General features: G+C 42.3%; 2 protein-coding genes across 6 annotated transcripts in view; one reads left to right on the forward strand and one right to left on the reverse strand.

The window, feature by feature from the left end:
* Positions 1-275: 275 nt before the first annotated feature.
* Positions 276-11,282, reverse strand: SMIM19 (small integral membrane protein 19). 2 transcript variants are annotated; one of them, XM_054720015.1, is made up of 4 exons: positions 11,158-11,282; positions 6,284-6,421; positions 4,101-4,225; positions 276-786 (listed from the first exon to the last, which is right to left on the reverse strand). In XM_054720015.1, the coding sequence occupies exons 1-4, from the start codon at positions 11,280-11,282 to the stop codon at positions 722-724; spliced, it is 453 nt and encodes a 150-aa protein (XP_054575990.1). In that variant the 3' UTR covers positions 276-721. The 2 variants fall into 2 exon arrangements, with proteins under 2 accessions (XP_054575990.1, XP_054575991.1); XM_054720016.1 differs by lacking the exon at positions 11,158-11,282 and adding an exon at positions 10,239-10,434.
* SLC20A2 (solute carrier family 20 member 2) overlaps positions 10,854-12,720 on the forward strand; it is a 111,714-nt gene continuing 109,847 nt past the window's right edge. For 2 of the 4 annotated variants that reach the window (XM_054720010.1, XM_054720012.1), the window contains exon 1: positions 11,264-11,324. The gene's annotated coding sequence lies outside the window, so the exon portion shown is untranslated. Of the gene's footprint in view, positions 10,989-11,263; positions 11,325-11,489; positions 11,701-12,720 lie in introns of those variants that run through there. The other 2 variants (XM_054720011.1, XM_054720013.1) reach the window with 2 other exon arrangements.

A 12,720-nucleotide genomic window follows, 5' to 3' on the forward strand; every position in this document is an offset into this window, starting at 1 on the left:
TTGCTAACACCAGTTATAGAGGTGCCCATTTATTTGGCAACATGGCCCCAGTATGGTCGAAAGAAGACTCTTGTGGTGGAAATGAAACTCTAGGAGGAAAGAAAAAAGCAAACAAACTCCTAAGAACACATGAGGGGAAAATTCCAGAAGGCTTCCATAATCAGCAGATGGGTATGCTTCACGATATAGAAAGACAGTCCACTATGCAAGTTCTGAAGAAGCAAGTAGTAATTCAATTAAAGAGTAGTAACCAACAGCAATGAGAACACAAATCAGTCAGTTATCCATATTACATTTATCACAGAATACAATCCGAGAGGAAATTATACCAATGACTGGATTTCCAGGTTTTATTTTGCAAAAATTTCAGCTCCAAGTGGCATAAGTTTCATATTCTCCCTTCCAAAGATGGGTTTTCACTCCTGATTGCATCCTGAAGAAATCAAAGATGTTCACAAAGTAAAAATCACCATCTCTGGTTATAGTCTTTCTTCCCGTTTTCAGGTCTTCTGAGCCATTTTTTATTTGTGTAACAAAAGACTCAGAGATGCAATTTAAAAAAGTAAAAGAAAACACACCAAAAATTTTGGATAAAGGTCACAAGAAAAATTATCTTATGGAGACAGAAGATTTTTTAAAGATGCTGTTCATGACCTGGTGGAATTAGGAGCTTGCTACAATACTGTTTAGCAATTATTTATGTTGTTCATTTTCTGAGATTTCATTCCAGTGAGAGCTGCACACTGTCAGCTTGGTTTTGTGGCTGTTGATGGTCATACTTCCTTGCTATTAAAAAAACAAACAAAACAAAACAAAACAAAAAAAAAACAAGAAAAAAGAGACAAACTTAATAAAATAGCCAAATAATTACTAGTTAATATCATTAAACGACAAGTCATGAATTTCAGTAAAGAATTAGCTTAGAATTAAACTTCTTTCTGTTGAAGGAAATTTTTATTATACTTTATGACCCTCTAATATCTCAACATTGCTGATATCCATTTTATATGCTATTGTTATTACTATTATTTGTATATCAGGATTATTCAGAGCTTTAAAATATAGGGTGAGCATTAATTAAGCTGTTAAATTAATATTTTGCAATTTACTTCTTTCTTGCCCCCTATTTCCACTTTAAGATAAATTAAGAATAATGCTTTTGTCCACATAATAAGGAATTTGACTATATTTTTAACTTGTAAGCCTAAGAGATGTATTACTGAACTTTGTGATTACTGTAAACTTGATGGGAAAAAAAAAAGCAATTCTGTATTCTCTTCGTACTTCTGAGAAATGTTGATTTGAAGAATGGTCTTGCCTGGGCTGGGAGAAGGGATGGAAAATTGGGGGACATCTATAAAACTGTCAACAATAAAATAAAATAAATAAATAAAATAAAATGAATGGTCCCAACCTAAAACTAGAGAAAGTACAGGGCTAAAATCTTTAGGAATGTCATCGACTATTTAGCTTTAAAACTTTCAGTCTCTTCATTGTTTCTTAGCCCAAGAAAGAGATACTTCTTGTTTATAGTACTCAGGGGTAAATTCAGATTTTTGTGGCCTAAAGCTTTGGGAGTCCTTTTTAAGAAAAAGAATTTTGTTTGCTATTTCCTCTTGAACTGCCAGACTTTGTTAGGGCTAGATATGTCACAAACACTAAGAATGCTCCAATGATCAGGGATTCACTAAATGTGCAGATCCACACACACTATTGTTTATAGAATAATGGCTTCCAAAACTGTCTACATCCTAATCCCCCCAATCTGTGAATATGTTACCTTACAGGGCAAAGGGGACTTTGAAGATGTGATTAAGGTAAGGTAAGAGAGGGGGAGATTACTCTGGATTACCTGGTCCCACCTAATCACATGGACTCTTAAAATTGGAGAACCTTTCCTGGCTGAGTTCAGACAGAGGGGAAGATATAATGGAAAAATGAGCAGAAAGATGCCATGCTGCTGGCTCTGCATCTGGAGCAGAAAGAAAACCCTGCTCACACCTAGATTTTTATTCCAGCCAGACTGTTGTAGGATTTTTAACCTACAAAAATGTAAGACAATGCATTTGTGTTGTTTTAAACCACAAAATTTGTGATGATTTGTTATAGCAGCAATAGAAAACTGATATGCCTTACAAAGACAGGAATCCTGATCTTATTTTATGCTGTTCCCATCAAAGAAGAAAAAAAGCCTGTACACTGGGTTTATAATTGTATATGTTATACTACTGAATATACTACTGGTAGGAGGTAACTTCTGTTTTGACTAGGCATCAATGAAAACTTAATTCTTCCCTTATAATTTTCCTTACAAAGCTTCTGATGCTATACTTAAAAAAAAAAGGTTAAATTTTTTAAAGGATTTTTTTTTCTGTTGTAATAAAATATACATAAAATTTGCCATTTTAGTCAGTTTTAAGTGTTTAGTTTAGTGGCATGAACTACATTCACATTGTTGTGCAACTGTCACCATCATCCAGACACAGAACTCTTTTGATCATTCAAACTGAACTCTACCCATTAAGTAATAACTCCCCATTTTCTCCTCCCCCAGTCACTGGCAACCACCATTCTACTTTCTGTCTATGAATTTGCCTCATATAAGTGAAATCATACAATATTTCTTTTGTTGGCTCACTTATTTTACTTAATTATAAGAATAATTATGAAGCATAATGTCTTTAAGGTTCATCCATGTTGTAGTATATGTTAGAATTGTATTCCTTTTAAAGGCTGAATAACATTCTACTGTACTGGTATTTATGTACCATTGTTTGTGTATCCATTCATCCATCAAGGACACTTGGATTATTTCCACCTTCTGGCTATTGTGAATCAAGCTGCTATGTTAGTTTTACTGCTTAGCTTGAGCTGGTAAGCCATCCATATGGTACAAAGTGCAGAAGGAACAAAAGAAAAAAACAGTGAAAGTGTATTCCTCTTAGCTGATCAGTCCTGTAGCTGCCTACCCGGTTGCTTTCCTTAAAGGAACTGCTGTTACCAGTTCTTAAGACAAAATTTATGCTAAAGAATTTTTATAGGCTTTAATTGTGTAAAATATATATGTACATATATATATTTTCTACTTTTCAGCTAAAATTTCACTCTGGTTTTACTATGCGCGTGCACACACATACACACTTACATTTTTACACAGATATGTTTCTTTTAAAAAATATCCAGTCTTTTTTCTTTAAATCCCACACTCTCCCCATCAAGGTAATAATGTTAATAATCTGATGTGTATCTCTTCAAACCTTTCTCTATGCTTGCATAATTACATAGAACATTTATATTAGATGTAGATAATATAAGGGATATTGTGATCATTTGACTTTAAGAGTGGCATCGTATAATATACTATTATATTTTGCTTTTCTCAGCTTAATGATACACCACAGAAATAACACCCTTATTCTTTTAAATGGTGGCATAAATGGCTGTGGCCTACAATTCATTCTGACTCCGTACATTTTAAACTTTGTTTCTTCCCCACCACCTATATAGTCACCGTGTTCAGTACTATAGAACATATTGCTATTGAGATATGACCCCTGACCTTGCACATTAATAGCACCTGCCATATTCCTGGAAGCCATTCCTCTTCTGCTTTGGCTTGCAGTAATTTACTTATAATAGAGGAGACTGACTGCAAACTCCATAAATAAAACTTCAAAACCCAGCTAAAAGTAGCTCCAACTCAGCTTTCCCTTAGATTCCCCCAAATGCTCCTGGCCACTTTAATGCCGTTCCACAGAGAGGGTGGGGGGATACAAAGGAGGGCAAATTAGAATAGGAAGAGATAGCAATCTTAACTGATTAGTAAAATAGCTAATTTTTTGCAAAATTTACAAAAGTACGATCCCATGTATTCATTCCTAGGGTTCTTCTCAGAGTCTGGGAAGGGCCGTACAAGCACAGGGTCCTGAAGCATTAACCTCATGCAAACCTCCTCTGCTGACCCTGTGGTGAGCATCTGAAAAGGGCACGCAGTTTTCATTATCAACTATTTCTGACAACCTTTTACTAACTGGGTTCAATTCCAAAAAATCCTACTTTAAACATGCTTCTGTATACAGTAAAGCACCGAATATACTTACAAATGGAATACATTTCCAGTTGCTGTCTTAAACGAATTTTGCTCATTGTGTCATAAAAGTTGGGTTCTGACAAAGTTTCTGCTGTAGGTGGCACACTGAATATCCTCATAATTTTCCTCTTATTCCTAAAACACAAAACCAGTGCAGATGAGAGATTTGTATTAATACCTGTAGGACTATAATATTCTCAGGATCGTTGTAATCGGAAACTACATTTAAGGACTTAAATGGCAAGGAATCCATCTTTTATTTTTGTCTCTGTGGATGCTTCCTTGACTCAAGTATTCTTTCTTTCACTAAAAAGTATGAAGCTGTATGCCCTGGCCGCTGTGGCTCAGTTGCTTGAGCGTCACTCCATGCACCGAAAGGTTGCCAATTTGATTCCCAGTCAGGGCACATGGCCCAGGTTCCATCCCCAGTTGGGAGGCAGCCAATCGATGTTTCTCTCTCTCTCCCCCTCTCCCTTTTTCTTTTTCTAAAAATCAATAAAAACATATTTCTTAAAAAGTATGAAGTGGTATATGGATAGCCACAGGGATATACAGAAGAAAAGAAAGTAGCTGAACACATCCACTTAATACAACAGTGATGTGCCTCTATTGTGCTTTCACTCCCTACCCTTCCAAAAGCCAAATACTGAAGGGAAAAATGCATAAACAAGAAAATATCTGATTTTTCCCCCCTTCCCTCTCCTGTCCTCCAAATAAAGCTAACTTTCTGGGTTTGATAATAAACAAAACGTGAGCAGACCTTAACTTCGGAAAATAACAAATAAGCATATTTCTCATATACAATAGCACGACTTCAGTGGAGCTTCTGTATGGCCATCTCTTTAAAATTGATAACTGTGCCCCTGCTTTTAAAACTGTGGGGTGGGAGGAGGCAGTGGCTATTTTTAGTGGAACACTGTTTCTTGCAAGTGGGCCAGTGCTGATATGTAGACACTTCCCTCACCCATCCCCTACAGTCTAGACAGCCAATGGGTTAGCTGCTTCAGGGGTCAGGCAGCTAGGAAGGATGAGCCTGTGTGTCTGAGAGCAAATATAGGCTCTGAACTACTCCCCAGATCAAACATCTATAATTTCTGGATTACTAATTATTTTGAGCTATCTACTGTCTTTTTGACTTTGGCAGAGGATACCATGAAGCACGTGCCTATAAGCAGAAGCAACTCAGTTCAACTAATAGTGCTTTTCCTTTCCAAAGCAGCTTCCTGCCCCCTCCCTGCTCCCCCCCCCCCAAAAAAAGGGAAAGGAGTCAGAGAGAGTATGAGAGAGAACAGTTACATTATGCTATGGAATCTAGAATTAAAGTAGGAAATATTTATTTACACTATGTGACACACCAGGCCTTGTTCTCAAGGGACTGAAGTTTTTGTGGAATAGGCAGACAAGTAATCAGACAATACCAATATTGTTCAACTAGAGGCCCGGTGCACAAAATTTGTGCACTCGGGGGTGAAGGGGTGTCCCTCAGCCCGGCCTGTATCCTCCTGTGGGGAGCGGGCCTAAGCTGGTAGTCAGACATCCTTAGTGCTGCCCTGGAGGCGGGAGAGGCTCCCGCCACTGCCGCTGCGCTCGCCAGCCGTGAGCCCAGCTTCCGGCTGAGCAGTGCTGGGAACACACTGCCAACTAGGGGGCAGCTCCTGTGTTGAGCATCTGCCCCCTGGTGATCAGTGTGCGTCATAGCAGCCGGTCGTTCCGCCGTTTGGTCGATTTGCATATTACCCTTTTATTATATAGGATAAGTGCTATAAAATAGTCTTGCACAGGAAACAGAAGGGAACACTTCAAATGTGCAAAGAGAGAATTGCTAAACACACAGGAGTTAGTGTCTCTGCATTTTAGGGACATGGGCCAACATGTGTGCTCATCCAAGGGTGCCAGTGAACACAGGCTGGGTGATAAAACTGAGCTGTGTTAGATATGATAGAATGGGCGTATAGTGCAGCGGGGCTGGGTGCCAAGGGCTACACTTAAATCTCCATCTCTTAAAGCAACAGGGTTTTCCAAGCCAAACCTCAGTGCCCAGTGCTCAAGGGCATAAGTAGACAGTGCTCTCAGAGCAGGAACAAAAATGTTGATGACATTATTTTTGTGCATTTAATTTAGATCAAACAAACAAACCTGTAGAGCTTTTAAATGCCCAGTTTCTGATCTCCCCTGAAGTACTCAAAGATTTACCTCTTGGCATACATGAAGAGACCAAAGCTAACGAGGATCACTACCAAGTAAACGTTGGTGGCTTCGTTCCAGGCCTCATGAACGCTGTAATCGATAGAACCATCGTCACCCATCACTCCGTAATCCCCAGGCATGTGGCTGAAAGAGAGAAAAAGAACAGGGTTTCTGTTAGTGAGGGATGGTATGACTGGAGAAGGGCTGGCAAGCATATGGCCTGCTGGCCAACCCAGCCCTGCCGCCAGTTTCTGTATGGCCCAGGAGCCAATGGTTTTACATTTCTAAACGGATACATTTTAAATGGTTATAATAACCTACATAATGTCCTTGATTTTTTGCCTCACAGCTCTCAAAGCCTAAAATATTTACAATCTGGTCCTTTAAGAAAAAGCTGGCCAACCCCTGGTCTAGATAACTAAGGCATGTAACATATTCCCCCTTATATTTTATTTTTAAATCTTTATTGTTGAAAGTATCACATATGTCCCCCTTTGTTTCCCATTGACCCTCTCCAGCCTGCTCCCACCCTCTACCCCAGGCCTTCACCACCCTATTGTCTGTGTCCATGGGTTATGCATATATGCATACAAGTTCTTTGGTTGATCACCTTCCCTTATTTTAAAAAAAAATATTTTTATTGATTTCAGAGAGGAAGGAAGAGTGAGAAACATCAATGATGAGAGAAATCATTAATAGGCTGCCTCCTGCACACCTTCCCCAGGGGATTGAGCCCACAACCCGGGCATGTGCCCTGACTAGAAATCGAACCCAGGACCCCTTCGTCCATGAGACAACATTCAATCCACTGAGCTACACCAGCCAGGTGTCCTCCCCTTATTTTTACTCTGAAACATTACAGCTTCTACATAAAGGTTAAAACTTGGGATTAAAAAATCATATTAGTAAAGGGATACAGGCTGAAATATCACTGCACAGTCTCTAAACAGTGACTATCACCCAGATTAAAGCAACTGAATACTTTGAAACACAGGCCCAAACAACTGGCTGTGATGTTCAGAAAAGTGCTGCACTCGTGACAGCAGCCTAGAAAAGATGTGACAGCCATGACGATGCTCTTCCACAAGCCTCCGATGCAACTGGAAAACGTCTGGAGCTTTATCTAGCTTTGGTTTACTGGCCAAATGTGGTTGAAAGCAGCTATGGGATAAAAAGTTACTTTTTTTGCTATTTACACAGCTGTGACTTCTATTCAAGGAAATGCATTCTTTGGACATTCCCACAGAAAATAAGAGTGGTAATAGCAACTGTATCAACTAGCCAGTAAAAGAGCAATGGTTTCTTATTTGTGTTTGGGAAGGTAACTGAATTTTTCCTTTAATAGAGAGTTCCTCCTTTGTGTTGGACATAAAAGGTAAGTCTAAGTAAAATGACCTAATATGTGAAAGAAATCCAGAAGTGTTATTTTAGACATTCTTAAAAAGGAAGCTGAACAAAATGATAGGTGATAACTGTACTGTAGTTTTTAAGAATAAGACAGCCATTTTCTAATACCAAGAAAAAGAGTATCTGAAATGTCCAAGAAATTGTTTTGCAATTTCCCCATAGATATTCTATAACAATGAAGACATTGCAGAACTTCATCCACTAAAATATTTTCAACCTGTAAGCCTCCAAAATAATCTCTAATGTAGATTTGGCTCAGTAAGTTGCTAAGTGTGTATTAAGGGCAGAGTCTGTTTGCTTCCTTACAGTGTGCCTCTGCAGAAAATTAATGAAATTTCCTCAGAGGTCTGCTGCTAAGCCAGGTGGCATGTTTGTCCCTTGCTGACATCTGAAGTCTTTGTCAGACATTTGGGGACATAGTACTCATGTACAATAAAGTGAGTATCATGAATGGCATTGAACTTAAACTGTTAACACTGAGGGCAAGAATAATTTCTCTAAAACATCTATTGGTGTCTGATGAATATAAAGATGTCTTGTAAAAATTAGCCAGGGAATAATAAAGCAGAACTTACTTTATAGTAATCTATAGATGCAAGATCTAAATATTAAACATCAGACCATATCCACATCCTATATATTAAAGTTTGGCTGTGAATTTTCCTTTAAGAGAGTAAGAGGCACAGGGGGATTTGGCACAGTCAGTTTCTTTTTTAAAAAATTTCTTTATTAAGGTATTACATATGTGTCCTTATTCCCCAATTACCCCCCCACCCCACCCCCAATGCATGCCCTTACCCCCCTGTTGTCTGTGTCCATTGGTTAGGCTTATATGCATGCATATAAGACCTTTGGTTGATCTCTCCCCCTTGCCCCCACCGTCCCCTACCTTCCCTGAGGTTTGACGTTCTGATCAATGTTTCTCTGTCTCTGGATCGGCACAGTCAGAGTTTCAATTCTTATTCCTTAAAACTGAACTCCAGAGTTTCTCTGAATATAATAATTATGATCGATAGTAAGTAATCAATCTACTTTAGAAATGAAAAATTTTTATAGACCAGAGATTAATAATTGCTTATGATTTATGATTTTGTTGGTTCCAAAATGTAAAATAACAATGACTGTGTTTGGCAAAAAGAGATGACTTTAGATGTCTGATTAAGATGCTGAAAAAGGCCTGGAACAATTATGCAGCAAGGGTGGTAGCTTTCAGGATTGGGAGTTATTAACAAGTCAGGGAAAAAGCAGGAAACATATAGTAGTGGCCACTAGAACATTTGGCAGGTGCCATTTATCTGACAAATTATGAAAGTGTTTCCTACCTGTTTCCTAACACCGGAATGGATCTGAACCAGGTTAATTTCTGGCTTCAATTTTTCACAAAATTGTTTATGTACCACTCAATAAATGGTGTAGTCCTACAGAACTTAACTTCCTCCTACTACAAATATGCCAGTAATTACAGAGGATTTCAAATTATTGCTGACCCAGACGGTAAAAATTTAATGTGAATTATATAACACTAGAGGCCCGATGCACGAAATTCGTGCAAGTGTAGGCCTTCCTTCCCCCAGCTGCTGGCACTGGCTTCCCTCCGGCTGCTGGGAGGGTCCTGGGCAGCCCTGGCTTCGTTCCTGAAGGACGTCCGGTCTAATTAGCATATTATGCTTTTATTATTATAGATATATTAGACAACATCATTTGGTATGCATTGACACTACTGCTCCACAGTTCCAGGGAAATGCACTAGAGCCGTGGTTGGCAAACTGTGGCTCGCGAGCCACATGCGGCTCTTTGGCCCCTTGAGTGTGGCTCTTCCACAAAATACCACGGCCTGGGCGAGTCTATTTTGAAGAAGTGGTGTTAGAAGAAGTTTAAGTTTAAGAAATTTGGCTCTCAAAAGAAATTTCAATCGTTGTACTGTTGATATTTGGCTCTGTTGACTAATGAGTTTGCCGACCACTGACCTAGAGGTATGTTTAGTAGTGTCGTTGTGCAAGATCTGTACTGAGGGTAGACCTTTCCTGTCCACTTCTCCATCATGACCAATGGCATGGCTTTGTAAGGCTGCCAGGAATAAAGAATGGTTTTGTCCAAAGTCATAGTACAGACCGATGGCTCACATGTGGCCTGAACTATGACCATCCCCTTCCAGCATGCCAGTCGAACCAAGCGCACACACAGACACCTGAGCGGTTCCCGAATGCCACCACAGCCTTCCTCTTGAGTGTAAAGCAAAATGCCCAGGGGCATTAAAATGTAACTGGCCATGTGCTTGGATCATGATTCATGGATTTCTCAAATTCCTCATTTGAGAAAACTAAACCTTTTTTCCTACGTTTTTCCTGTACAGTAATGCTTGAACGATTTCAGTAAGGAGATGCTAGGGTGAGCTGACTTACGTCCCAGGTAAATATTAGTATCCAGAGATAAAGTTGATAAAAATATGACAGCTAGGGTTTGGTGTTAGTTTGACAGACTTTTACGTTGAGAACTAGAAGTTTTCTAGGGATCAGTGATTATATCATAAATTTTAAAATTAGCTTGCTGATACCGTGTCTAGGTGGTTCTGAAACAGATTATCACTTGTCATCGTGTCTTGAACGTTACCATTTTTGTCTCTCAAAGAGTGCTTTGTTATTTTGATACAAATTCAGATTAGAATCACTTATACAGTTCCAAGAGTTCCTCATAACACGATCCATTGCATAACTGTGATGTTCTCTTTCTCAGTCCTCTGAAACACCTAAGGATTGGGATCCCGAGTCAGAGGGGGACACAAGCTAACATAGGCCTTCAGGAGGAAGCCAAGGGAAGGCAGGCAAGCAACATCTGAGGGTTCACGTGCTGGGCAGCCACCCAAGCTCCATTTTTCAGCAGCACCTGGGATGGTGGTGGTGGTGGTTACACAGAATCACTTGCCCAAATGTCACACAGTCTAGGGCGGGGTTGTCACATGCATTTGACTCCCAAACCTTAATTCTTCCGGCCCTGACCTCAATCTTGTGAGACCTGCTCCTCCAGGGGGGGAAAAAAATCCAGTTGAGCGGGTCCAGAATATAATCCTTCTCAGGAAGTGGCCGCAGGCAGGGGCCTCCAGAGCTGCCAGGTCGCCGCGTTTCCGCCGCTCACTGGCTGAGCATGATTCAAGCTTCACACACTCCCGCTGAACCCCGGCGGGGCCGGCGCGCCCGCCCCGTCCGCGCTGCAGAGCGGCCACTTCCACTCCTCCGCCTGCGTTTCTGGAACTCGGGGCCTCACCGTCCCCGGCGACCCCGAGGGGCTCCGAGCACAGGAGCGGCAGGTACTCGGGGCCTCCCAGCATCCGGCGGGGGGCGTGGGGCGCGCGCGACCTCCATCCCCCCTCCCCCCCCCCTGCGGGGCCGGGGCGGGGCGGGGCGGCGCGGGGCGGGGGGCGGGGTCGGGTGACGCGAGATCGGGCCCGGGACGCGCAGGGACGCGGGTCCACTCACACTGCTCGCTCCGGAGGCGGCAGGCGGCCAGGCTGCTCGGCGCGGGGCCCTTTTCCCCCGGAGTCGGGGCCGGGCTCGCGGGAACCGGTTTCCCGCACGGACCTGGGCGACCTCTGCTTCGTCATTTCCTGCCGGCCCGTCGGTTTCCGGAAGAGACGAGGAACCAGGTCTTTCCCTCCCCGCCCCCCTCCCTCCGCCCCACTCCGCCCCCGCTAAGAGTGTTTGAACGGGAGAGACGCAGCGACGGCCCGGTGCCGCCCCCGCGCGTGAGTGGAGCCGGGCTCCCTTCCCCTCCCCCGTGGCGCGTCACCGCCGGCCCCGCCCCCGGCCCCGACCCTCGGCCGCGCGCCGCTCTCTGCGGGTCCCCGGCCGCGCGCGCCGCCCGCTGCGGGTCCCCGCCGCCGCCGCGCGATCTCGCCCCCGCGGGAGGGCGGGCCGGGGGCGGCCGGGCTGCTAGTGGGCGTGGGTCTCGGCGCCCCCGCCGGGAAGTCCACGTGGATCTGGCGGCTGTCTGCTACACCCGGCGGGAAGGAGCGGTGCCAGGTCGTTACCCCGGAGTTCCCTGCCTCTTCCCGCCCCTCTTCGGCGCGCCCCGGGTGTGACTCCCGGCGTGGGAGGGGGAATGTGCTTTGTCCCACGGATCGAGATTAGGCTGGGAAACACACAAAGGTTTTCTTTTTCCTAATGAGGGCGTAGGATTTACTTTTAATATTTACCTTCATATGTATTTAAGAAAGCATATGCTCTCCAAACTGTCTTTCCATTTTCCCGATGGCAATAAATGATGTGTGACCGAGACTCTTTGAAGGGCTGTAAGAAAACTGGACGCTGTAATAGTGACACTGTAGATATTTTTAAAAATTTGCGTAGGGACTTGAAAAATACGTTTTGTAGCCTGAGGCAGGTAATGAGTTTCTGTAGGATTCCAGTGTTGGGAAGTTAACCAGATTTCAGGGGTTGGTGCGGCAGCCTTGCAAATAAATGGTCACTTGCCCACGTGCTGAGGTCTTAACTATTCATTTTGAGCTAGTTCTCCAGGATCACCTAACTGCTCATTATAATTCATGCTACACCATGTAGGGGTTGTGTTCTTAATTGGCAAACAGAGATAAGAGCCAGTATTTAACACTACCCCTTAGGAAGTGTTCTCTGCTGCTTTGTGGATCATTTTGTTACTGTTAAACTTACCTTTGTCTCTAGATGAAGAGCGTTACTTTACACTAACGCACTGGCTTTACTTATAGTATTAATGCATGTTAGCTTATACATGTTATATGTATGCATAATCATGTAATTTTACAACCATTTAGGTTTACTAAAAAGTTGGAAAATTAGAAACTATTAATAAGCAATGTTGAGTAATGATTGTTTGCCAGGCCTGTGCCAAATGGTCTACATGTTTTATCACATTCAGTCTGCCAGGATAACTTTTGCGTAAGCATAGGTTGCTCAAAAGTATTTGAGTACATGAGTTTGATTTGAAAGTGCCCAAATGTGGAATATATATATATATTAATTACTACTGTTTTCGCTTTTGTAAAATGAAGATGTTGGCAATATACA

This window comes from Eptesicus fuscus, chromosome 8 (assembly GCF_027574615.1).
Source record: "Eptesicus fuscus isolate TK198812 chromosome 8, DD_ASM_mEF_20220401, whole genome shotgun sequence".
Classification (NCBI taxonomy): domain Eukaryota; kingdom Metazoa; phylum Chordata; class Mammalia; order Chiroptera; family Vespertilionidae; genus Eptesicus; species Eptesicus fuscus.

What these genes read in the sequence shown, in the direction of transcription:
- SMIM19 (XM_054720015.1), bottom strand. Translation starts at nt 11,282, where the DNA reads ATGACGAAGCAGAGGTCGCCCAGGTCCGTGCGGGAAACCGGTTCCCGC. An exon ending in CCGCCTCCGGAGCGAGCAGT is followed by an intron (nt 6,422 to 11,157) that starts GTGAGTGGACCC and finishes TCTCTCTTTCAG; the next exon opens with CCACATGCCTGGGGATTACG. An exon ending in CTCTTCATGTATGCCAAGAG is followed by an intron (nt 4,226 to 6,283) that starts GTAAATCTTTGA and finishes TTTGTGTTTTAG; the next exon opens with GAATAAGAGGAAAATTATGA.